The sequence below is a fragment of the Oryctolagus cuniculus genome, chromosome 13 (assembly GCF_964237555.1).
Source record: "Oryctolagus cuniculus chromosome 13, mOryCun1.1, whole genome shotgun sequence".
Classification (NCBI taxonomy): Eukaryota; Metazoa; Chordata; class Mammalia; order Lagomorpha; family Leporidae; genus Oryctolagus; species Oryctolagus cuniculus.
The window spans coordinates 28,288,917-28,311,977 of NC_091444.1; the positions used below are offsets into that span (position 1 = coordinate 28,288,917).

General features: G+C 44.2%; 1 protein-coding gene and 1 long non-coding RNA gene across 24 annotated transcripts in view; one reads left to right on the forward strand and one right to left on the reverse strand.

Annotated features, from left to right (window-relative positions):
- The window catches only part of LOC103350974 (uncharacterized), a 183,647-nt gene extending 179,659 nt beyond the window's left edge, over positions 1 to 3,988 (reverse strand). For 4 of the 7 annotated variants that reach the window (XR_011381442.1, XR_011381440.1, XR_011381438.1 and 1 more), the window contains exon 1: positions 3,854 to 3,978. This is a non-coding gene — a long non-coding RNA (uncharacterized lncRNA). Of the gene's footprint in view, positions 1 to 3,853 lie in introns of all 7 variants that reach the window. The other 3 variants (XR_011381444.1, XR_011381441.1, XR_011381439.1) reach the window with 1 other exon arrangement.
- PROX1 (prospero homeobox 1) overlaps positions 3,835 to 23,061 on the forward strand; it is a 51,985-nt gene continuing 32,758 nt past the window's right edge. For 6 of the 17 annotated variants that reach the window (XM_070055301.1, XM_070055302.1, XM_070055306.1 and 3 more), the window contains exons 1-4: positions 3,941 to 3,973; positions 4,105 to 4,210; positions 11,904 to 13,690; positions 20,582 to 20,700. In XM_070055301.1, the coding sequence (XP_069911402.1) occupies positions 11,971 to 13,690; positions 20,582 to 20,700 (1,839 nt within the window). In that variant the 5' untranslated portion in view covers positions 3,941 to 3,973; positions 4,105 to 4,210; positions 11,904 to 11,970. Of the gene's footprint in view, positions 3,974 to 4,104; positions 4,211 to 4,404; positions 4,788 to 11,903; positions 13,696 to 20,581; positions 20,701 to 23,061 lie in introns of those variants that run through there. The other 11 variants (XM_070055303.1, XM_070055307.1, XM_070055310.1 and 8 more) reach the window with 4 other exon arrangements.

Genomic DNA, 23,061 nt, shown 5'->3' on the forward strand with positions numbered 1-23,061 from the left:
GGGGGTGAGGTGGGGTACGTGTGGACCTAGTTATTTTCAAATTACTTTTTCTGCGAGCGACCCTGCCTTCAAATTCTTGTTAAGGGCTCTATCTCAACTTCTTTGGAGTGATTCGCTTCTGTTTACTTTGAAAGCGGTTGGTTAAACAAACATCACCGCGAGGCTTTAGAGCAGTGGGGTTCCCAGGAGAGAAACGCCCGCAGCTGCTCCTTGCTACTGATCTTGTGGCATTTCTCTTTCCAGCCCCCAACCCCCCGCCACCCGGAGCAAGTCCAGGTGGGCTTTGGCGTCACACTGGGCACAGGGGATGGGAGTGGGAGAGGCCGTCCGTCAATCTGCCTTCACACAGTCAGCAGCAGGCCGTCCTGCGCACTGGGGCTGCTTTTTCCTTCTCATCCCTTCACCGGGGTGGTGTGGGGGTGGGGAAGTGGGTGGGTAGCCGCGAAGGTTCCCAGGCACCCTTCCCCGAAATCCACGCCCACGTCTGCCTCTCAACTAGATCTGGTCGAAATTCCCGGAATTGGTTTGTTTAGGATCTGAGGCCGCTTGTTTGTAGGGTTTTGAATTACTTACACGCTGCGTCTTCCCGCCTGTCCTCCACCTAACGGCTTTAAGTAAGAACAGGAGGGGAGACACACACCGAGAAAATGTCAAGGCGAAGGGTGTTTACCGCAGAACCAGATGCACGGGTGATAAATGCAAGAGTTCCACTCAGAACCCACAGATCACCTCGAGATAAACAAACAGATGCAACCTGCACGCGTAGGGTTTATCGGAAGACCGGTCCACACGTGGGGTAACATTTAGGTTATTGGGACTGTGTTGGCAATGGGGCGGAGGAAGGGGTTACGTTGACCCTGGGCTTGGCTGCCGGTTTCAGAGAGGCAGCCAATATCCAGGCGACTTCTCGTCTCTCCTATCAGAAAACGGACCGGGAGGCAGCCGAGATAGGGGGCTTGGGCCTCACGCCCGGCTCCAGGGCCGCCCGAAAGACCGGGGACAGTAACGCAGGTCTGGCGAGACAGAGGTTGCCAGGAGCCTGGCCTGTACGTCGCCGCGGCAGTCGGGGACGGGACAGGGCTCGGCGTGGACAGCTCACGGAGCTGCGCTGCGCACCGAGCTCGCTCGCCTCGCGTGGCGCGCGCTCCTATTCCAACGAGCCGCTCCTGTGCCCCAGCACCGGCTGCGAACCGCTGCGGCGGAGCGTGGCGAGCCGGGAGCCTCCGCCGCCCAGCCTGGGGGGTGGGGGTGGGGGAGTTTCCTTATTTGCCAAGCGGCTTACCCCCACATTGAGTTGGACCTGCCTTCCTCCTCGCGTGACATAGGGCTAACAGGGCTTCGCGGGGAACTTTGCCGGCCGCTAGTTCTCGGGCGTGGTGTGTGCAAAACGTGCCCCTGAGCACTGGGTGCAATGGACACAAACTTGTGGGCTCAAGTTCAAGCCACTTCTTTCCATAGTCTGAATCTTTGCCCTGTCCCCGCCGCCTCCCTCTTTAATGTCCAATTGAGCAGATGGGTTTTAAAGTGTGGAGGGTATATATCCTTTACTCCTACAGTTTACTTGGGGGCTGGCGCTAGCTCACACGTACAAACTAAGGTTCTTAAAGGAAAATAATAGCGCGAAAGGGGACTCCCGAAGGCGCTTCGCTCCATTCTCAGAACCCAAATCTCCCCCTCTCAATACACCCGCTTACCTCGAAGGGACCCAACCAATAGAAGTCTTATTCCATCCTGTATCTAGTGGGCATGTTGGTGGGCTATTTCTTTTCCCAGTTTAAATTGTCAACTCCCGATTAGAGCACTTGACACAATAGCGGATCTCTGAAGGAGTGCGCGGTGTTCGCGCTCCTTCACCTGGTTCGCTTAGCAGAGGGAGGGAGGATTCTGGGGGCGGCGAAAAAGGGTGCCAAAAGGCGCTGGGGATGCGCACACAAGTCTCTCTCTTATCTCCTGCACCAACCTGAAATTTTCTTTTAGATCCTCTTTTCTGTTTGAATTCCATGCCAAAAGTTCCCTACTGGGCACAAACTCGGACATACTAACAACTATTCGGGTTCGCCGGGAAGATTTGCTAGTCTTAAGACTCTTTCCACTTTCACGAATTTGAAGCTGAGATTGCAAATGTCCCAGAAGGGCGAGCGTGTGCCACAGAAGACGGCTAGTGTAGTCGTAACAGATCGCAAAAATACCCTGCTGTTGCCACTGTCACCGCGCAACGTGATTCCACTTTGATCAAATGGAGCAACCCACACCAAAAAAATCCTCACCCCCGTCTACCTAGAAAACGAGTGTCTAACCGACTAGGTATGAATGCTTCTGCTTCGTGGCTCCTGCAAGTCCTGGCTGTTAGAGGATCTTGAAGTCACAAACGCGGCTGCTTTATCAAAAGCCGTTTACCGTGCCAGGGTGGGGAAGGGGACTCCGCGGCTGCAGCGGGAGGCTCGCTCTTTCTTATTTGTGAGTTGCAAACCCGGAGGAACTCTTCAGGAGTTCACTCTCTAAAGGTACCTGGCTGCTTATTTTTCATCCAAGGAATGTCAAGCCCAAGATGTTGGAGCCCAAGATGTAAGCGCTCAAATGTCTTGCCTAATAAACTTCAAAGTTTGTTTCCCGGGCGTCAAAACCGAATAAATCCTGTACTGAGCCTCCTTCTGTGGTCGCTCTGGGGTGAGTGAGTTGGTGAGGGGTGATCGCGAGATAATATTTGTGCCAGGGTTTTCCCTGGCTGCTGTTCCTACAACCCAAATAATATTGTTAGAGGTGACCAAGGGCAAATACTCCTCTTCCTAAAAATGTTTGACAGGGGATTGGGACTCAGCCAATGTTGGGCTTCGAAAATCAGGTGCGGCAGACCCGGTGTGAAACCTCTGGCACCTATAATCTTAATCCCAAACCTACCTGGGTTTTACCGTCCACCTCCCTTTTCAAAGCAAGCAAGCGCGACACGCATTCTTGAGATTGCTTAAGGTCGTTTGGAAAGTGGAATGATCTGCGAACCTCCTCCCCCCCAAGCCCTATAATGTACTACCCCCACCCCTAAAACCTCCACTTTTCCTCCACTGTACTTTTCCGTGCCTTCCTCCACCCAAGTTCGAGGGGCGCTCACTCGCTCGGCCACTCGGCGAACTCAATCAGCTGTATCTGGGAAGTGAAAAAGAGGAAGAAAAAAAAAAAAAAAAAAAAAAAAAGGAAGGACCTGCGTCCCGGAGGAGCCGGTGCGAGGCGCGGAGCCGGGCGCCGCGCGCGCCGTCGCCCGCTCTGCAGAGCGCCCGCAGATGGCTCGCTCGGGCCCTGCGCGGCCAGCCAGTGGCCCCGCAGCAGCGGCAAGGGCGGGGAGGGGGTGGGGGCCGGGGACGGCGGCCGGGAGGGGGAGCGCGGGGCCCCTCTCCCCACCTCTCCTCCCAGCCCCTCGCCCCCACCCCTTTTATATTTTTTTTTCCTCCCAAGTTCTCTTGCCTCGCTGTGCCCCCTTGAATCCGAAGGCGCCTCGCGATTGGGTGCTGGGGCCGGGTACGTCAGTCAGACTGTGACGTGCAGTCTTCCTGTTTCCTTCAGCTGTGTCTTAAAGTAAATCTTGTTGAGGAGCGGAGCCCTCAGCCGAGGGAGCGCTCGGAAATCATTCACCATTGCAGCCGGGGAGAGCGAGCGGCGCACAAGAGCTCTGGCCCCGAGCGCCCGCGCCCGCTCCGCTCCGCTCCCGTGCCCCGCTCCGCGCCCCTGCGCGCCTCCCTCCTGCGCTCCCCTCGCCTCCGCTCCTCCGCTGCTCTCTGCTCCGCTCTTCTCCTCGCCTCGCCTCAGCCGTCCTCTCCCTTCCCCGCCCTCGCCCCGCTCGCTCGCTGTCGCACAGACTCACCGTCCCTGGTCCAATTACCACATTCATCACCCGCAAGACACCACCGCGTGCGCGCGCGTGTGCTCCTCTCCGCCGGCGCCGAGGGGGAGACAGGCTCCGTCCCACCGCTCTCCGCACGGCGTAAGTAGCTTCTCCCCCTCGCCAGTCCCCTCCCCTTTTCCAGAACCACTCGCACCGGCTCCTTCTGGAGTGAGAAGGAGAGAAAAGAGCCTCCCGGTACTCATACCCGTGCAAACATTTTTTTTTTCCAGGAGAAAATGGTGTTGTTTCAATGAATCATAATAAAATAGCCTCTAGACAGTTTGTAAGCAGGAGCCTCAGTGGAACTCCGCGCCCCGCTCCTCCCAGCCCCCGAGAGTAAGTGATCCGCTTGGCTTCTGTTTCTTTCTCTCTGCCGCTGGTGGCCAGGGCTGGTGTTGACCGGGGGTGGGGGGGTGGGGGGTGGCGCGGCTGGACTTGTCGCTGATCCTGTCACCTTTTGTGTACCGCGTCTGGGGGCCGCGGGGGCGTCCGCGCCCCTGCCTTGGTTCCCTCGCCCTCTCTCCCCCGGAGAGAGGACCGCGTAGCTTTTTGTTCGCCCGGGCGCCGCTCTCCGCCGAGCCTCAGCCTCCCCACCTCCCCGGGCGCAAACTCCGGGGCCCGTCCCGCGTCCCTTCTCTTTGTCTTGTTGGTGATAGCTGCCTTTCTTCCCGGCTCTTCCAATTTGCTTGTCATTTGCATACCTTTCACTTCTCCTTCTTCACCCGGGCAAAGGGCCGGGAGTGGGGAGGAGGGGACCGGAGGAGGGGGGCGCTCTGTTACTTTGCTCGGCCGACGCGGTGGACGCTGAAATGCGGAGAGCGGGCTGCGAACGCGGCAGGGATGGGTCCCGGGCAGGCAGCGCGGCGCCCCTCTCCTGAGCTCGGGGACCGAGGGCGCGGGCCGGTCGAGTAGGGTAAGGCGGCGCCGGGAGCCCCGGAGGCCGGGTGTTCGGGGATGGGGGGCTCGAAGGGTAGCGGTCGGGGTAGACCGGAGGCGTCTCGGAGCGCGAACGCGAAGGCGAGGCGAAGAGTCTCAGCCAGCGGGAGCTTGTGGAATTGGGCAACCTCGGTCGGGACTTGTTTGGGGTGGGGGAGTGGGGGGTCCCGACCATTTCACCCCAGTTCGGAGGACTGGAGGAGGAAGAGGGGGAGAGGAGAAGTGGGAATTCCTGCTACCGGAGGGAAGAGTGAGGAGGGCGGGAAGCGGGGAGAGAGCTGCTATCTTGCCTGAACAGACCAGGAGGGGGACGTGAAGGGAGGCGGGGGTCACCCAAAGTCCAGTTTAGCAAGTTGCTGGTTCTTCTGGAGTGCCAGCGAGTTGCCAGTCCGTCGCTCCCCGGGCTACAGCTGAGCGTTGGGGGAGAGCAGGGTGGTGGTGGGGGGTTGCCTTCCCCAGAGGCAGGGCTCTGCCGCCCCTTCGCAGCTCCTGTGCAAGTTGAGTCCTTCAGGCAGACTCCAGAACAGAACTCGGAGGAGGGACTGGGCGACAGTCGCCAATCGCCCAAGGAGGCAGGTCCCAGTGTGAGGCTGCTGTTCTTGGCAACCCAGAGCCCTATTCCGCCTGGGGGAAGGCTGTGTACTCACCTGATTGTTTTTATTTTTCCAAGAAGGTCTGTGTTGTCTCCTTAAGCTTATTAAAACAAAACAGAGCAGGCACAGGGTGGCCGCCTCTCAGTCAAGGCTAGAAAGAGTCTTTTCTCTTCCAGTCCGTGTCCCTCCCCCTCCCCCACCCTTGCCCTCCCTTACACACACACACAAAATCATTTCCTCTCCTAAACTAGGTAGGCAGAAGTCTATTAGCCGAGTGCGCATGGGCAGGGCCTGACAGGTGTGTTGTGTCAAGAAAGACAGGTGCACATTTCCTCTGTGTCTAAGTGTGTCTGTACCGCTCCAGACCACAGTGCTTGCGCCAGGGTTGTAGAGGTTTATGAATTTATAGTTGTCCTGGTTAGAAGGATTGTCTGGGCTAATGGGAATTGGGCTGTTGCTGTGTTTTAAACCCTGCTGTGGGAGTTCTTTGGGTGGGAGTGGGAGGTGAGTTGGTATGATTTTTTTTTAATGATATTGGCAGTTTGCTCCCAAGGCCCTGTCTGCTAGGCTGCCAAAGCACCCCCACTTCAGGCAGCAGGTGGAGGGAGATTGACTTTCTCTTGCTTCCCTCCAGTTTATGCCTATCTCCTAGGTCTGTGCTTGGCAGAGAGAGAGAGAGAGAGAGAGAGAGAGAGAGAGAGAGAGAGAAGAGAGAAGAGAGAGAAGTCCTTTGTGTGTGTGTGTGTGTGTGTGTGTGTGTGTGTTTTGGACAGCCATGGTGGCGTGTAACTGCCAAGAATACCAAAGTCAGTTTGGAAGTGTTACTGATGTTAAAGCTTCTCTTTTTTAGCGTGCTTTCTCCCTGCCCAGAAAGAATAGGTATGTGCATAAACTCTTTCAAGTCTTATGTTCAATACACTCATAAAGTAGAATGAGCCTGTGATTGTACCAGACATGTACCAGATGTCCTAGATATGACTTTGATGGAGAAGAAAACAAGTACATGAGAGGTAACTGTGCTTTTCTGTTTGATGCAAGATGCGGGCAGGTCGTTCAGTGAAGAGATTCTCGCACAAACTTCCAAGTATTTTTTTAAATGAAATGGGCTATGTGTGGTGCAGATGGAGAAAGGAAAGTATTTGTGTTATCCTGACAGTGGACACATTTATCTAATGGCAAAATGGATGAAGTTCAGGACTGCGGCTTGGTGTCAGAGGGAAGATGTTGGAAATGCAATCTGAGCATTATGTCTGAGCTCTTGCAATTTGACCTTTTGAATTTTTCTTTAAACAGGCTCCTTTTTTAAACTGAGTTGCATGGGAATAGTGTAGATGGCCAGTGGTGGTTGTTGATTCATTTTATTGCTTGGGTAGCCATCATTGTTTCTGTGAAAATGAGATAGTATGTGTCATTTGTTCTTTAAACTGAAATATTAAAGTTCCCGCCAATGCGTGCCTTGGATACTTTCGAAGTTCTTCGGTCATTAAAATGTCATCTATGGCTATGTTCATTTGCTTTATTTTTAATAGGGGTTATCTGTGCTTGGCACTTACTGATATTTTATGTGTCCATTATGCAGAATTCTATTTAGTTTAATCACCACCTTGTGGGAAAAAATTCATGCATACATAACGTGCATCTTTGTTCTCACTTTATTCATTTCCTAGCATCGTTCTTCCATAAGCAGAACAGTCCATCTTAAAACCTAAGCTAGCTTATTCTAGAAGTTGCCAGACTTCTTCTTTATTTGTTCAAAACTCAAAGAGGCCTCTTTTCATGAATTTCTTTTTAGCATTTCAGGGATTGTCTCAAATTTGCAATATTAATATCAGAGCTATGGGATTTAGGATTAACAAAACAAGTAATAAAATGTTACTGGTGTTCTAATGTGAAATGGATTGTGCATGATATATTATACAGGATTCTTTTTAAGGCCCTGAATAAATTGGAAGGGCTACATACACAAGGAATTATGTATATATGCCTTATTGCCTATTACATTCTAAAGCCTCAAAGGCATTTAAAGAATTGCCATTTTCTGCAAAAAAGAAGTGTAAGTGTATTTTCTTAAAATTATTTTCCATTCTCTTTTATTTACCAATTTGATGCACTATGACTTTCCAAGTAAGTAGAAATTAATATTTTAGGCATGACTCCGAAAATGTTCTGTGTTTATTTTACAGGTGAAAAATGTATGGAATTTTTGATAGAATGGAAGAATCTTAAGTGCAATGGTTATGATTTGAGAATTCTATCATGATAGGAAGATTTGAAACCTGACGATACAATCAGAGTTCAATGTAGCATTAACTTATGTCAAGTGGTTCTTCAAAATAAACATCAAAGGCATTCTTAACCTGATAGTAAGCGGAAATAGCTCTGAAGGAAGAGTTGCTAATTAGCAGAAATGAACTCTTGAATACAGTGAAGGGAACAGCTTAGCGATTTGGGGATGCCTAAATCAAATCATCTGATTTCCCCCCACCTTGAATTACTGATTTCCCGATTGACTTAAAGTTTTCTTGGATGAGGGTATCCCATTTGAAATTTCTTAACCTGGTTGACCCAAGTAGATTAGAGACCCATTCAAAGATGATTTTTTGAAAGAAATAAAATGTAGCCTCGAGCAATTTCTTCAAATAATTTTATCAACAAAGACCGATAATCTGAATAATCTAAGCAGGAAACCATGCCAACCTTACATTCTCCCTGTCTCATAAAAGATCTGTCTGAACTATCTGGATAATTACCATAATGAAACACTTCTTTGTCCCAAATCTGGACTCCAGATAGATGCAGTAAAAGTTGCATCCCCTTCCCCAAAATAACTTCTTTATTAAAGTGGAACCCTTAACCACTTTCTACTTCATATTGCAGTATTCCTTTGAAAGTCTTCCCTGAAATTCTTTTCTACTAACATTAAGTTATCAGTATCCTTAAATTTCTGTATGTTAAGTAGAATGTCAGATCACTCAAATTTTAATAAAGAATCTTTTGGAGCAGTTAAAATCTGACTTGATTATACCTGGGTGTTTATTCTTATCATGTCTTTTTCTGGAGGAGAATCTGCTATATTAAAATGTCTATTGAATAGGAATTATCAAGGTATTTGTGTGGATTGCATGCCAATTGATACAACCAAATATTTAATAATAAAAAATTCTGCATAGAGTTCACAGTAGTTAAAGAGGTGTTTTCAGGGACAGAGTTTGTGTATTTGATCAATAATACATTTGGGTTCAAATTCTACATTAGTATTTTTCTGCATCCCTAGTGATACTGATATTCACCAGTGCTGATCCAAAAAACTTCCTATTGCCTGGTTAAACACAAAATTCACATTAAGTTGAAAAGATAATAAGAATTAATAATAACTGTAGTTGAAACATTATGGCTTAGTACATATATTAAGGAGTGGAGGAGTTTTTAAAAATCTTAATGGACAGGAAAATATTGGTGATAAGATCATTTCATAGTTTCTTTCAAATTCTGGATTGGGAAAATGTGGAGGCATGCATAAAATGTTTTCAAGTGATTTAATTTATGTTGTAGTCATTTAACAGGGCATTTTCTTATTTTCATATCCTTGTGTCTTGTTCATGAAATACGATGTTAATAAACTGCTATGCCAACCAGTATTATTGCCATATCTTGCCTAAGCCTCCATGGGTTATCGTTTCAATGGACCCTACCATCCTACCTTTATGTCTAAGGTTAGGTCTAAGCTACATGGAGATAGGTACGTATTTGTGTCTATTAATCTAATGCCTTGTCTTACTGGATTATATCATTTTTTCCCATTCGTTTTGTTCTATTTGTTATGTCTCAGCTGGACATTTTAGGACAAGACCTCAAAGTGTTCAAATTCGCTTAGCCCAACACAAAAGCAAATCAGTATTTAATCTAAAAATGGTGACCGAAAGAGAATTGCAAAGATCAGTTTAGCTTGGTGAATTCGGAGGGTGTTATAAGATACTTGGTTTGTAACAGACCCAATAATCATGTTTAGTTAGTATAAGCATGTTTAGTTAGCATGTATTCTGTGCTGAAGACAAAAGTATCATTTCTTTCCACCTTAGGAAGAGCATAGCCCTCCTCTTGGCTCAAGCACTAGGCAGGGATGCAGCTGTTGATACCTAGGCTAGATGAGAGGAAGTGTGGTTGACGCAGAGGTGAATGGCAGCTGGGAGAGGAAGGATGCCCGGGGATGACCTTCTGCTCACCAGCAACATCAGCGTGTCCTATGTGAGCCTCTGCTGAGAGGTGCTCTGCTCATCGTGAGGATGGGCAGGAGCAAAGTCCAGCGTGGGTGTTAGGGGGAACAGGGAGAGAAAAAATGCTGCAGAAAGTTTGTTCAACATTTTGATTGCAGATCAAATGCTTTGCAGGTGTTTTAAAGAGAAAAAGATTTGCACACAAAAAGGAAAGAGGTAAAACTGTCAAATAATGGCAGTGAACCATATCTATGGAAAGTGGATACACATACAGAAGAGTCTTCCTTGTAACCCCTCTCCAGATGCAAGTGTTGCTGCAATTAACAGAGCTTTGAATTATATTGTCTTTTTCCTTGTTTCTTTTTTCTCTCACCTGACAGCTACACTAGTACAGATGTAATGTACTTGTGAAATAGTTGTCATTGCATTTTTCTGTTTCTGCAACCTATTTGATTATTAGTGGGTGAGGGGCCTTAGCCATTCTTAATTCCATTTAAAACCCAATATTAAAGTTATCGAGATCTCTGTTTCCACTGCAGTCATATTCAGGAAATGTTATTCTGAAACATGCAAAAAGTGTTTCATCCTCAAGCATGCAAAAAATATAAAGAGAAATCATCTTGCTTTCATGATACCCTGAAGCAGGCTCTTTTAAAATGTTGTGTCTTCACATGGAAGTTAGGGGCAAACACTGCATCATTAAATATGTTTTGCTTAAAAAAAAAAACAACACATATTATTGCCATCTAAGCTTAGAGCATTTCCTTGATTTTTACAGGTTATTTCATGCTGAAATTATGCCTATTTGCATGGATAGTCATTCTTTAAAACTAGCCACAGATGCAGTCCTAGGGAGCACGTAGATGTTTTTACAGGTGAACCGAAAGAGATGGGAGCTGTTCCAAGCACTCTGCACGCTGCCTTTGGCAATAGACCCTGTTATTGTGAAGATGTGCTCTGTTAAGCAAACGTGAAGTTTAATATTAGATAAAGCCAGCGTGAAAAAAATATTTTCATTTTCTTCATAAAATGCTAATTGTAAACAAAAAGGGGTAGCATCTTTCATACACAGAGAATTTGGGGTTAGCATCCCTAGTTAATAAGTCACACAATATGCCAAGAGCTTTTATCAAATGCAGGCAAAGATGTTCTCTTTTTATATTGGGTTCCCAAGAAACAATGGAAGTTCACATACAAAGAACTATTTCTCTTTCTCGCATATTTGATTGATGTTATTTTCTTTCTTCTTTATATATCATCTTTTAGCCTTTTTTTTTTCCCTGCATATTTCCCTTTAATTCGGCATAGGAAATCAAATTCACAAATCGTGTAGGTTAAAGTGTCTCTTTAGGCATTTGAAGTATTATTCTCACAGATTTTAGTAGAAGAACACTGGTAGTGAATGAAGATGTATTTATCCTTGCGTCAGCCAATCATTATTTGTTCCATATACTGATTTCTAAAATAAGACAATTTCCTCCTTCTGCAGTGACTCCAACTTTGTAATGATTTAAGTCATCCAAAGGACACTGTGAAAATTTATAATTTTTCTCATAGTTACATTAAGATAGCAACAGATGCCATCTTCACATATAATTTCACTAATAAAAATGCATAACTGTACTACATAAGCAGCCTTGTGAAATGGCTATTTATGCATTTATCTCAGTGCTAAGTTGACCATTTATGTACAAAAGATGCTGATTGGGATGTCCTCTTTCCCATTTCACATAAGACCAAAATATTTTAAAATTCAGGAATAAAGGGTGTGTGTTCAATACTTGCATATATTTCTAGTCTTTTACCTTTAAAAGCATTAAAACCACAATACTTCTAGTGCAAGAATGGAATTATTTGTCCAACGTTCACGCAGCCTTAAAATTGAACCTTATTTCTTAAGTATAGACCACTTTCATCTTCTTTTCTAATATGAATCTCAATGCCCAAAATTTAATCAATTGGTTGTCAGAGGCTGTGTTCTTATAATCTAGTGTTTCTTCTGAAGATAAACAGTATCATTTTAGGCATTTGTGAAAGAGAATCATATTACTGGTGCTTAAGCAGTTTTTGCTTTTTTTTTTTTTAATCTTAATCCATCTTAAACCAGTGGAGCAGAAATATTTAAAAATGTTTCATTTCAAGCAGAGTGCATAATAAATTGCAATAATTGTAATGTGCCATAAATCCCAGAGCCTATGCATTTTGCATTTGATTCAGGATTGAGGTCAGGAAATTTGGAGAAATTTAAAGAAAATGATTCATCAGTCCTTTTGTTCTGTTGGCCAGGGTCCCGGGATTCTTGAGCTGTGCCCAGCTGACGAGCTTTTGAAGATGGCACAATAACCGCCCAGTGATGCCTGACCATGACAGCACAGCCCTCTTAAGCCGGCAAACCAAGAGGAGAAGAGTTGACATTGGAGTGAAAAGGACGGTAGGGACAGCATCTGCATTTTTCGCTAAGGCAAGAGCCACGTTTTTTAGTGCCATGAATCCCCAAGGTTCCGAGCAGGATGTTGAGTACTCAGTGGTGCAGCATGCAGATGGAGAGAAGTCAAACGTCCTCCGTAAGCTGCTGAAGAGGGCAAACTCGTATGAAGATGCCATGATGCCTTTTCCAGGAGCAACCATCATTTCCCAGCTGTTGAAAAATAACATGAACAAAAATGGTGGCACGGAGCCCAGTTTCCAAGCCAGCGGCCTCTCTAGTACAGGCTCCGAGGTACACCAGGAGGATATATGCAGCAACTCTTCAAGAGACAGTCCCCCAGAGTGTCTTTCCCCTTTTGGCAGGCCTACTATGAGCCAGTTTGATATGGATCGCTTATGTGACGAGCACCTGAGAGCAAAGCGCGCCCGGGTGGAGAATATCATTCGGGGAATGAGCCATTCCCCCAGTGTGGCATTAAGGGGCAATGAAAATGAAAGAGAGATGGCCCCGCAGTCTGTGAGTCCCCGAGAAAGTTACAGAGAAAACAAACGCAAGCAGAAGCTGCCCCAGCAGCAGCAACAGAGTTTCCAGCAGCTGGTTTCAGCCCGAAAAGAACAGAAGCGAGAGGAACGCAGACAGCTGAAACAGCAGCTGGAAGACATGCAGAAGCAGCTGCGCCAGCTGCAGGAGAAGTTCTACCAGATCTACGACAGCACGGACTCTGAAAATGATGAAGACGGTAACCTGTCCGAAGACAGCATGCGCTCGGAGATCCTGGAGGCCAGGGCCCAGGACTCGGTCGGGAGGTCAGACAACGAGATGTGTGAGCTAGACCCCGGCCAGTTCATCGACCGAGCCCGAGCCCTGATCAGAGAGCAGGAAATGGCGGAAAACAAGCCCAAGCGGGAAAGCAACAACAAAGAAAGAGACCACGGGCCAAACTCCTTACAGCCCGAAGGCAAACATTTGGCCGAGACCTTGAAACAGGAACTGAACACTGCCATGTCGCAAGTGGTGGACACTGTGGTCAAAGTCTTTTCGGCCAAACCCTCCCGCCAGGTTCCTCAGGTCTTCCCACCTCTCCAGATCCCCCAGGCCAGATTTGCAGTCAATGGGGAGAACCACAATTTCCACACCGCCAACCAGCGCCTGCAGTGCTTTGGCGACGTCATCATTCCGAACCCCCTGGACACCTTTGGCAACGTGCAGATGCCCAGTGCCACAGACCAGACGGAGGCACTGCCCCTGGTTGTCCGCAAAAACTCATCCGACCAGTCTGCCTCGGGCCCGGCCGCCGGCGGCCACCACCAGCCCCTGCACCAGTCGCCTCTCTCGGCCACGGCAGGCTTCACCACGTCCACCTTCCGCCACCCCTTCCCCCTCCCCTTGATGGCCTACCCATTTCAGAATCCACTAGGTGCTCCCTCGGGCTCCTTCTCGGGAAAAGACAGAGCCTCTCCTGAATCCTTAGACTTAACTAGGGACACCACGAGTCTGAGGACCAAGATGTCATCCCACCACCTGAGCCACCACCCTTGCTCACCAGCACACCCACCCAGCAGCGCCGAAGGGCTCTCCTTGTCACTCATCAAGTCCGAGTGTGGCGATCTTCAAGACATGTCCGAAATCTCACCTTACTCGGGAAGTGCAATATCCTTTTCTTTTCCCCCCAAGGAAAAAAAGCAAACGTCAAAATAAAAGGTTGGGTTTACACAGTATCTAGATGAATGTAGATGCCTGTCTTCTTAAGAATGCAAGCTTCCCTGTTATCCCAGTTCGTAGGCATGAGTGGGGTATTTCTGATGGCAGAGAAGCTAACGACCAAACCAAACCGGTGCAGCTTTCCCAAGTTGTTCATTGCCTGGAGGAGCTGGTATTTAATATGTGCTTTTTCAGAAGCATTTTTTTTCCCTCCCTGCTGGTTTCCCTGAATTCATTCTCTCTCTGTCTCTTTCTCTTTCTCTCTCCCCTCACCCTCTGTTTAAAGAGTAGATTCAGAGATTGGGGGGAAAAAAGTCTCACTGCAAATCTTGAATTCTCTCAGCTATTCTTTTAAAACTGGTAAGTTTTTTATTATTATTATTATTATTATGGAGTGGAAAGAAAAGTAAGTGTTCAGATCTCTTAAGATTCCACAAGAAGAATTTACATTTCAAACTCTCTGCAAGTCTCCAGGTCCCTTTAAAGGAGGTGCCACTAAATCTTAGGAAGAGCCCCTTCCTTGGGGGAGGCTGAGGTGGGAGAGAGATGTGGATGGGGAGTCAGAGTTCTTCATATCTTTAAGTGAGACTTGCTTTTTAAAGGAAACAGACAGGTACTGATGTATTCAGATGGCACCGTTCTCCCTCTCGTTCACCCCAGGTCTGTTCTTTGGGTCTGGTGCAGCTGCCTCTATGCATGATTAACCTCTGTTCAGCCACACACAGAAATCTTTTGTCCTAACATACACAAAGCAAATTATTTTGGAAAGCAAGCGAGCACAATTAAATATAAAACTCAGCTGTATTCGACTTAAAAATGACTCTCTTCTTATGACTTTTAATGCTGAACCTGACTTTTATGTAAAGATGCCAGTTATATTTTTTATTAGGCCTATTCTGAACTTCAAGTATTTTTAACTGATCATTCCCCCTTCTTCCCCCACATCCCGTTAATTGATCCTTTCAGTAAATTTTTAAAAATCTTGTGGTTGTTGGTCTTCTGGGGTAGCAGAATAGTCGCATGGGGGGGCAGGTGGAGGCTTGTTTCTTGTATAATAAATTACCAGATGGTTATAAAATTTAGCAATCAAATTGGCGGTTACTAAATTGAGGATTTTGAGCAATCCTGATGACTAGAGATTGACATTTTAGTGTCTAAGCCCACTCTGGAGGCTGCCACAGAAGTGCGAAGTCTCAGCTATGGTGGAAGTGTTTTCCTAGTTAGTGGACGCCATCGTTCCAGCCTACTTGCATGGTAGCTATGAAGATTTCTGGTAAGGTGCTGGAGCCACAAGTTTGAGACCTTCTTGGACAGGTAAACCTGGAGTTCCTCTCCATAGTGAGAAAGAAGAGAAGAACATTGGGAGCAAAAGGGAAGAAAAAGACTTTGAGAACTTAGATAAATAAACAAAAATTGAGTCTGGGCTCGGTCGTTGATTTAACTTCAACCTTTCAAAAATCTAAAATTCAATCCACTAGTCATAAATCAAACTGCACCAAGCACCATGCCTTACACATTATAAGCAGGCAATAAATATTGGTCAAAATAATTGGAACATAGCTGTTGATGGTGAGGAAGGCAAAGTGGGAAGACACAATGGCTTGAATGATTTTTTAACCCTTTGCAGGATGTGTGTCTTCTGGAAATCAGGCCAGGCTAATGTCTGGGCTAGAACTCGTTGCAAGGTAGAGATCTTTGAACTTCATTCTGAAACAAGTAGCAGTGTTAGTATACATGCACAAACACACACACACACACACACACACACACACAGAGTAGAGGGATATGTGTTCCCATTTTCATGAATATCTAAATTCAGGTTTCAATGTCCTGTAAGTTTATACTAGTCTTTAGCTGAAGACATTAGTTTACCTTCTGTTTTGTTTTTATTTTTAATTTAGACTTTTCATTGCCACCAGATAATTATAATTTTGTCTGTGCTTTTTTTTTAAGTTATTTTTGTCTTCGGGGGGGGGGGGTCTTCTAGGTTGCTTTAAGTATCAGCTGTGCTCACTGTCTTATCCACTCCTAATCCCCTGAGGAATTCTGAGGAGTTGAAAGGAAAGAAGTTACTTTTCTTTCCATAGGTATCAAAGACTTTAAAGAAAATATAGTTTCTTCTTCAGAGGAATACCTTCTTCTGTCTCTTACCAATGTAAGATTGTGTCAGACCCTGATGGGTGGTAAGCGCACACGATCATATGAAATATTGGTTGCTAACACCTGGAGTTGTTTCTTTTCTATTGCTAAATAAGTCTGGCCCCTGGCTTTAATTAATGATTAAATTTTCTACTTTTGGTCTTCTACCCTATGGTTCTTCCTGTTTCCCTGCTACTATATTCTACTTTCAGCCATTCATCTCATTGATCTATTATTTCTTAGGATGAAGAAGATAGGCATGAATATTTTCTGTGGTTTCCACCATTTCTAAGCCAGTGAGGTTCTAAATGTTTGTTGGGAGATTGGATACACTTTGTTCCAGTCTCTGCTCTTCTATGGCAATGAGTTCTTTCCTCAGTTGACCTGACAGTATACAGATATAGGCAAAATTCTCAAGCTTTTAGTTTGAAGAAATTTCTGGGAACCACAGTGAGTGACATCTTTCTTCAGTGTTCGGGACACAGGACCATATTTTACAGTGTGGTAGAGTTATTCCCAGAAAAGATCTGTAGGAATGGGATGAAATGGTCTCACTATGATTGTCCTTATTATATTCTTATTTTTAGTTCATGGCTTTCCAAACTGTTATAAATAATCTAATTCGCAAGGAATTCTTTCCTACTCAAAAGGTGTCATCTGCTTTTTGAACAAAGTAGCCAAGATAAGAGCTATTAAGAACACCAGCTTATCAGATAACTCTATTCTAAGACAAATACATTAAACCTATATGATCTATATAAGAGAGCACATTACCTCATTATCCCTGTTAGGAGGAAGATACAGTGAATGTGCGTGCACATTATAAACTGAACATTGATGCACCTGCTCCAAGGCCTCATGTCTTGGATATAAAAAATGTGTTTGGTATCTTTGCAAATGAACCTATTTAATCAAATATTAAGTTTTATTCAAATTCTGAAAGAAACAGCCAGCCAATTGCTTTTCTTCATGTTGTTCCTTGTCGTTCATCCTCTTTGCATCTCAAGAAAAATAGCTTTGTTTAGGCCTCAAACATTTGCATGTACCGAATTAAAGCACAAGGGTAGTACTATCAGCCATTAAGATGTTCAGGTGAAGAAACTGAACATGTTCTCTGTGACAACCAGCTTTGCCCACTCAGCTTTTAGGGAGAATGTTAAAAAAATGTGAAGCTTAGAAAGGAAAAACATTGTTTAATGATTTGAAATTAAAATCCAACCAGAAAACATGGATTAAAAATGAATTTCTGTAATGTGAAACAACCCATGGGAATTGGACTATTAACATTTTGAGAAGTCTTGGGGGCCATAATAATTTTATTAGTCGTAATAAAATATGTAGATTAAAAACAAAGAATCTAGGTTCACCCACCACAAAAAACTATAAAGTAAATTTAAAAATATCTATATCCTTAAAGCACATGTCCCTCTGATTATGTTGAACTTCTTAGTGCAGTAACCCTATGCCTTAATCACTGTCATTAAATGAGATAATTTAGATCTTTTCTCCCCATTTCAGGTTTGTAGGAAGGAAAGTCTCTTAGAAATAGAAAATCAGAGACTGAGGAAAAAACTACAATTCTTCAGGTTTCCAAGAGCCTTAGAAGGGCTAAGAAAGTAGTCCTCATGTGTTTGTTTGGAAGTACAGCAGGTGAATTCTCTAGATCCAGAGTTCAGTTGGAAAAATGACATTTTTTTCCTGCAGCCTTCAAAGCCCATTATGCTCCCATTTGCCTTTTTGCTGCCTCTGCTGCTCCTCCCGCTGCTGCTGTTTAGGTGAGGTTATATTGTGCTTGGTAAACAGACAACACTTCCACACTCAGGTTGTTTGAACACTGCTTTAGGTTCAGCTGCAGTAGCCTCTGATCTTTTATGTTCCTGAGCAGATGTCTTTCATTCATTTATGGATTTATCATCCTTTTTTTTCTTTCTCTTTCCTTTTTTTCTTTTTCTTTTTCTTTTCTTTTTCTTTTTTTTTTTTTTTTTTTTACACCTGGCAGCTGTCTCAAGTTTCAGCAGTTATTGTCTATTTTGCATTACACATAGAATTGAATGTCATCTGTCTTCACAAAGCTATGGCTAAGAGAATTGAGGCAAAGCCACATGAGCTGCCGGGACAGATCTTGTTTGCGTTCCATCCCCCTTCACCCCACCCCCCTTTACCTCCTTAATATTTATTTGTGCTCATTTTCTTTCCTGGCCTTGAATGGAGCTTAGCTCGTGTTCAGTACAGCTGTATGTTTACTGAATCTATTCCATCATGAGTCATTGTGCGTGTGTAAGTATCCTGGAAACAGCTAGTGCTTTCTTGGAAGAACAGTTGCTTTTCAGCACAAGCACTTAAAAGGGAAATTAACCAATTGGTCAGTTCAGATTTATTTTGAGGAGGAAAAAAAAGGATTATCTAACTGTTGGCTTTTAAATGTTTCATTAGCTATTTTTAATAGTTTATTAGACATATATTTTATGGGAATTTTATCTTAATTGCACAATGAGCAAGAGATAAAGATTTATTCTGTGTTCCCTTCCAACTGATCAATTCCAAGTATTACCAACAGGAAACATCTGAAAGCAAGAACGAACTCGAGAAATCCAAATTGGAATAATTTTTTTTCATTAAATAAAAGACCTCTATAGCCGGATCAAAATAAACTGGATATATGACCTTTTTTTTCCTACATAAAAAGAATGAGAACATCTTAGCATAATTTACATGTATTGAAAGCTTCAGGAAGTGCTGGTAGCTCGGTGCCTATCTGAGAAGCACAGCAGAGCAATTTGTGTTTCGTATGAGACCGAATGTGAAAAGATTTGGGATTTGAAAACTAAATGCACAAGATTGTTTTCATGGAGCCGTCTGAAAGAAAAGATTAGAACGCAGATCTGAGAATGTTTGTCGAAGTTTGGGCTTGCCTGCAACTCTTATCATGAGGCAATAGGAGACAGCTTGCAACTATTATTTCACTTATCCATTTGGACAGATGGGCCTGAAGTGTGCCACGGCTCCTTTAGTCGTCTCTATCAGTCTAATGGGGGTTACTGGAGGGCCTTTCAGCTCTTTCCTTGGCACAAGAAGTATGTCAGTCATAAATTATCGTCTTTGTAATCATTAAGGATCTCAAACAAAAACACAAGTTCAGTTAAGCTGCTTTGGCTTACGGATATCAAAATCAAAATTTCTTCTTTGACTGTTTATTTTCAGCTAAAAAAAAAATAAAAAGCAAAACCCCACTCTTTACAAACCAAGGTGATCTTTCTAAAATGGCATGGGATATTGAAGGGAATGTTAATCGAACAAATTCTCAGCAGAATATTTGGTTAGATGCTGTGTTATAGGTAGCCGGGTACTCATCAATATTCATTTATTCTTCTTGTCTGATAACTTTCTGATTTCCCTCTATTTTCATGATTCGTTGTGGTGGACTTGATGGAAACTTTTGCCTTTCCTGCAGACCTGTGTTTATTTGACCTTTCTTTATACGGTGTGGAATTTTTGTTTGGTAGTTTGTGTGTGTGTGTGTGCGCACATTTTCTTTTTCTTTCTTTTTTTCTCTTTTCCTTATTTTTCCTAGACTCTCTCTCTTTTCAGAGAAAATCCTTAGAGAAGCCTCTAGGAAGGACCCTTAATTGACCTTGTGGGGGACCACATTGATTTTCTCCACGTGCATCTTCATTTCTGATAAATTATAAAGCCATTAATTTGCTAAGGAAATGGCAGGGCCAGGCTGCGGCACAGATGTGACCAGAGCCATCGCAGCTCTGAATCTGCTGAGGAGTGCCAAGAATCTGGGGGAGAATCAGGAAGCCTGGATTGTTATGGTTAGCCTCACGTTCTCCTGGGAACTGTTTTAGTTGCTGCTGTTTACAGATCTAAAAGGTAATGATGTTTCCAGATAAATAGGCCTTCTTATTTTGGGTAAGTGGCCATTTATTGATCTGCTAACCCACATTTATTGATTTGTTAGCCCCAACTACTGCGTCACTCTCAAAGGAGTTAACTATAAATCCAGGACACAGGCAAATTGTATTTGATTTCGGACCGTTGCTTTCACAAAGCAACCCCTACCCCACATGCACCCCCCGGTTCTTTCTGTACCAAAACCACCCCTCCCAATTTTTAGCTGTGATTTAAAAGGAAACAATTAAAGGATATAATAATAAGATAGGAAGAAAGTGAGTCAAGAAGCTCCTTTAAATTAGTACTAAAAGGTAAAATGTGAAGCTTGCAGAACAGTGTTCAGAATAATGCATTTTATGTTTCCACGTACGGTAGTATAATAATTCGATGTAAACCACAGAATGTGCAGAGAACAAACAGAACTGTAATTGTGAAGAAGGGGAAACTCTTATGATAAGAGTTGTGTACTACCTGCTGGATGCATTTGTCTCCTTAGCAACAAGTGAACATATAGATCTCACATGGACCCCGAAGAGGGAAATGTTTGGCCATCCTCAGCACGAAGTAGCCAAGATTCTGCAATGAAATGGTGCATCCTCACCATTGCAATTGGCAGTTTCTGATGGGCACTGTTGATTTTCAGCAAACAGCAGCAAGTTAGCAATGGATTCCGTAGCCAGTGCCACATACCTTCCAGCACTCCCACTGCTGTCTGGTGGGCCTCCAGACTCCCAGTATGAGGACAGAGAGGCAGGAGTGATAGGTTCTTTCTGGTTGTAGAATTGTTTTCCTTAATCAGTTGCATCCTACATGCAGGAAGGACTGTCACCCAATCACTTGAAAAAAGCAAAGCTCATGTTCTTTTATACCCGTTATCCCAGCTCCAATATGCTGAAGACCTACTTCTCCGATGTAAAGGTAGGGACATTTTTTTATTATTATTATTTTTCATTTTCTATGCATGCAGTAGTGATTTGAATTCTGAGAAGGTAATGAAGATGACTGTGGAATTAGTTTCTTAATACACCTGTGTTGTAAATGAATTTGCCCTTTTGTCTCAAGGTGTGCTAAGCAAAAGAGCCACTTGTGTATCAAGACCCAGTGACTGGTGTTAGTCACTTAGGTTTCCAGTATAGCCCAGGAAAGTTAGCTTCTCTTTCTGTATGTTTTGGTAGATTCCTGGAAGAAATTTTGACGGGTAATGGATGGATGTGCTTTAGAATATGTTTTTTTCTCCCTCCCCTAAGCAACAGTAAACTGTTTCTGTTTTTGTTTCTGTTGGTTTCCCCATATTCATGCTTGTGAAAGCAAACTCTAGCACCTCTTTCTCCTCCTGTCGAAAAGGAGCGCACATTGAAATTCTCTATGCAGTAGCTGCTTAAAAACAAAAGTGATGATTGTCTCTTATTTACAACTTAATTTGTTGTTGATGTAGAGTACACTGAGCATAAGGAGAATGAATAAAGTGACAGATTCAGGACACATTATTCAAATGAGGATATGAAAGCTGTCGGCCTACAGCTGCAGCCTCCCTCATTCTACAGAATAGTGGGACCTCCTGGTTCTCTGTGTGTGTGTCTGTGTGCGTGTGTGTCTGTGTCTGTGTGTGGGTTTTAAGTAATTGTTTGCATCAACTTGATGTTGTGTTAATCATCTGTAACTTTTTAAAACATAGATTGGGTTTTGATGATGGTAATGACATGCATGGTATCATTATCCAAGGAACTTGATAAACATTACATTAGCTGAGATTAGTTTATTAGGGGTGGGAGCTTTTCCCCCCACCCCTCCCCTTCCTACCCCCATATGTACAAGTTCTTCTTTCTGCCACTGAGAACTCACAAGCTGCCAAAGCACGCTCGCGCCTCTGCTGCCCTGCCTCACACAGCTTGTTTTCTGCTCAATACGCAAGTTGCCTCCTTGGCCCCATTTTGCAGGCCAACTCATTTCGGTTTCCTTTGCTCATGTTTTGTTTGGCTTATAAGAAAAGTTCTGTTTTCCCTCCTGTTTGCCTTTGAATTGTGTATCAACTTCAGCCTTTTATCTTTCTCCTTCTCCCGGCTCAGCTCCTCAAGTGGAAGGCATGTTTTCTCCTCATTCAGTGCCAGCAAACTGGACAGGATGGGGAAGGCAGAGAAGCGTCAGTAACTTAAATGTCTGGCTACAAATCGGGAAGCACAATAGTCCAGAAAAGGGCTCAGGCCTTGGGGGAAAACCATATAGAATAGACCAACGGAAGGGAATTTGTCGATTGCTGGAGAACTGGCTGGCTTCTCTTAGAACCTGGCTAAGTTTATCTTTCAGGGAATGCAACCAACACTTTGTTTCTAAAAGAGGGACATGGAGAAGAAGGAGAAAGGGGTGACTGTGTGTGTGTGTGTGTGTGTGTGTGTGTAAGTGTCCCTATTACCTCCTTCACTCCTCTTAGTACAATGATCTGTGATTCTATTGCAATACAATAATGACAATACCTTACATTATGGATCTAGCACCTTTCATCCAGAAGTGGCCAAAGAGCTTTAGAAACTGCAAACATAGGGATCACTCTGCTATCGTACAAATGCAGCCACCTGGAGGGTGGAAAGCCACAGCCATTCTGAGCCAGCAACACTACCTAACAGTAATTGTCAACATTAGAGATGTTCATGACATTTTTGTGTGTATGCATGCAAGTGTGCATGTGGTGGGGAAAGTAGCTGACAATTACGACATGATAGAAACCAATAAGAAACTGTTCCTTATTCAGGTTTGCAAATAACCAGTCTGTATAAATAAATTAAGCCCCTGGGTGAATATTTTATTTTAAAAAGCACCAATATGAGATTAAATAGGTTCTATCCATACCATAGCCATACTGGGAGAGAGGGCTGTTAATATTTATATATGTCTTGTTAGATAATAATTATCCTCTCAAATGGAGAAGAAATGGTAGGACACAAGGCAAGAAAATCACTGAAGGTTATCTATCTTTAATTTTTGGAATGATTATATATTTTTCCTAATTATATATGTTTGTTTAGCTATTAATTAATGTACCTGAATTCTCTGAGCTTACACTGATGACAGTAGAAAGTCATGCATAGAAAAAGGAAAGTAGTTCCAGGCAAGGTGATCGAGGAACTTTCAGAAAACAATGGCAAAGCATTTTGAGATTTCTTTAATATTAAGGATGATCTTAAATTTGTATGTTGACAATGTACCTATTCAGAGACTTCTAAAATACTACATTTATGACATATATACACACATATCTATATATAGACATAGATGTATAGATGG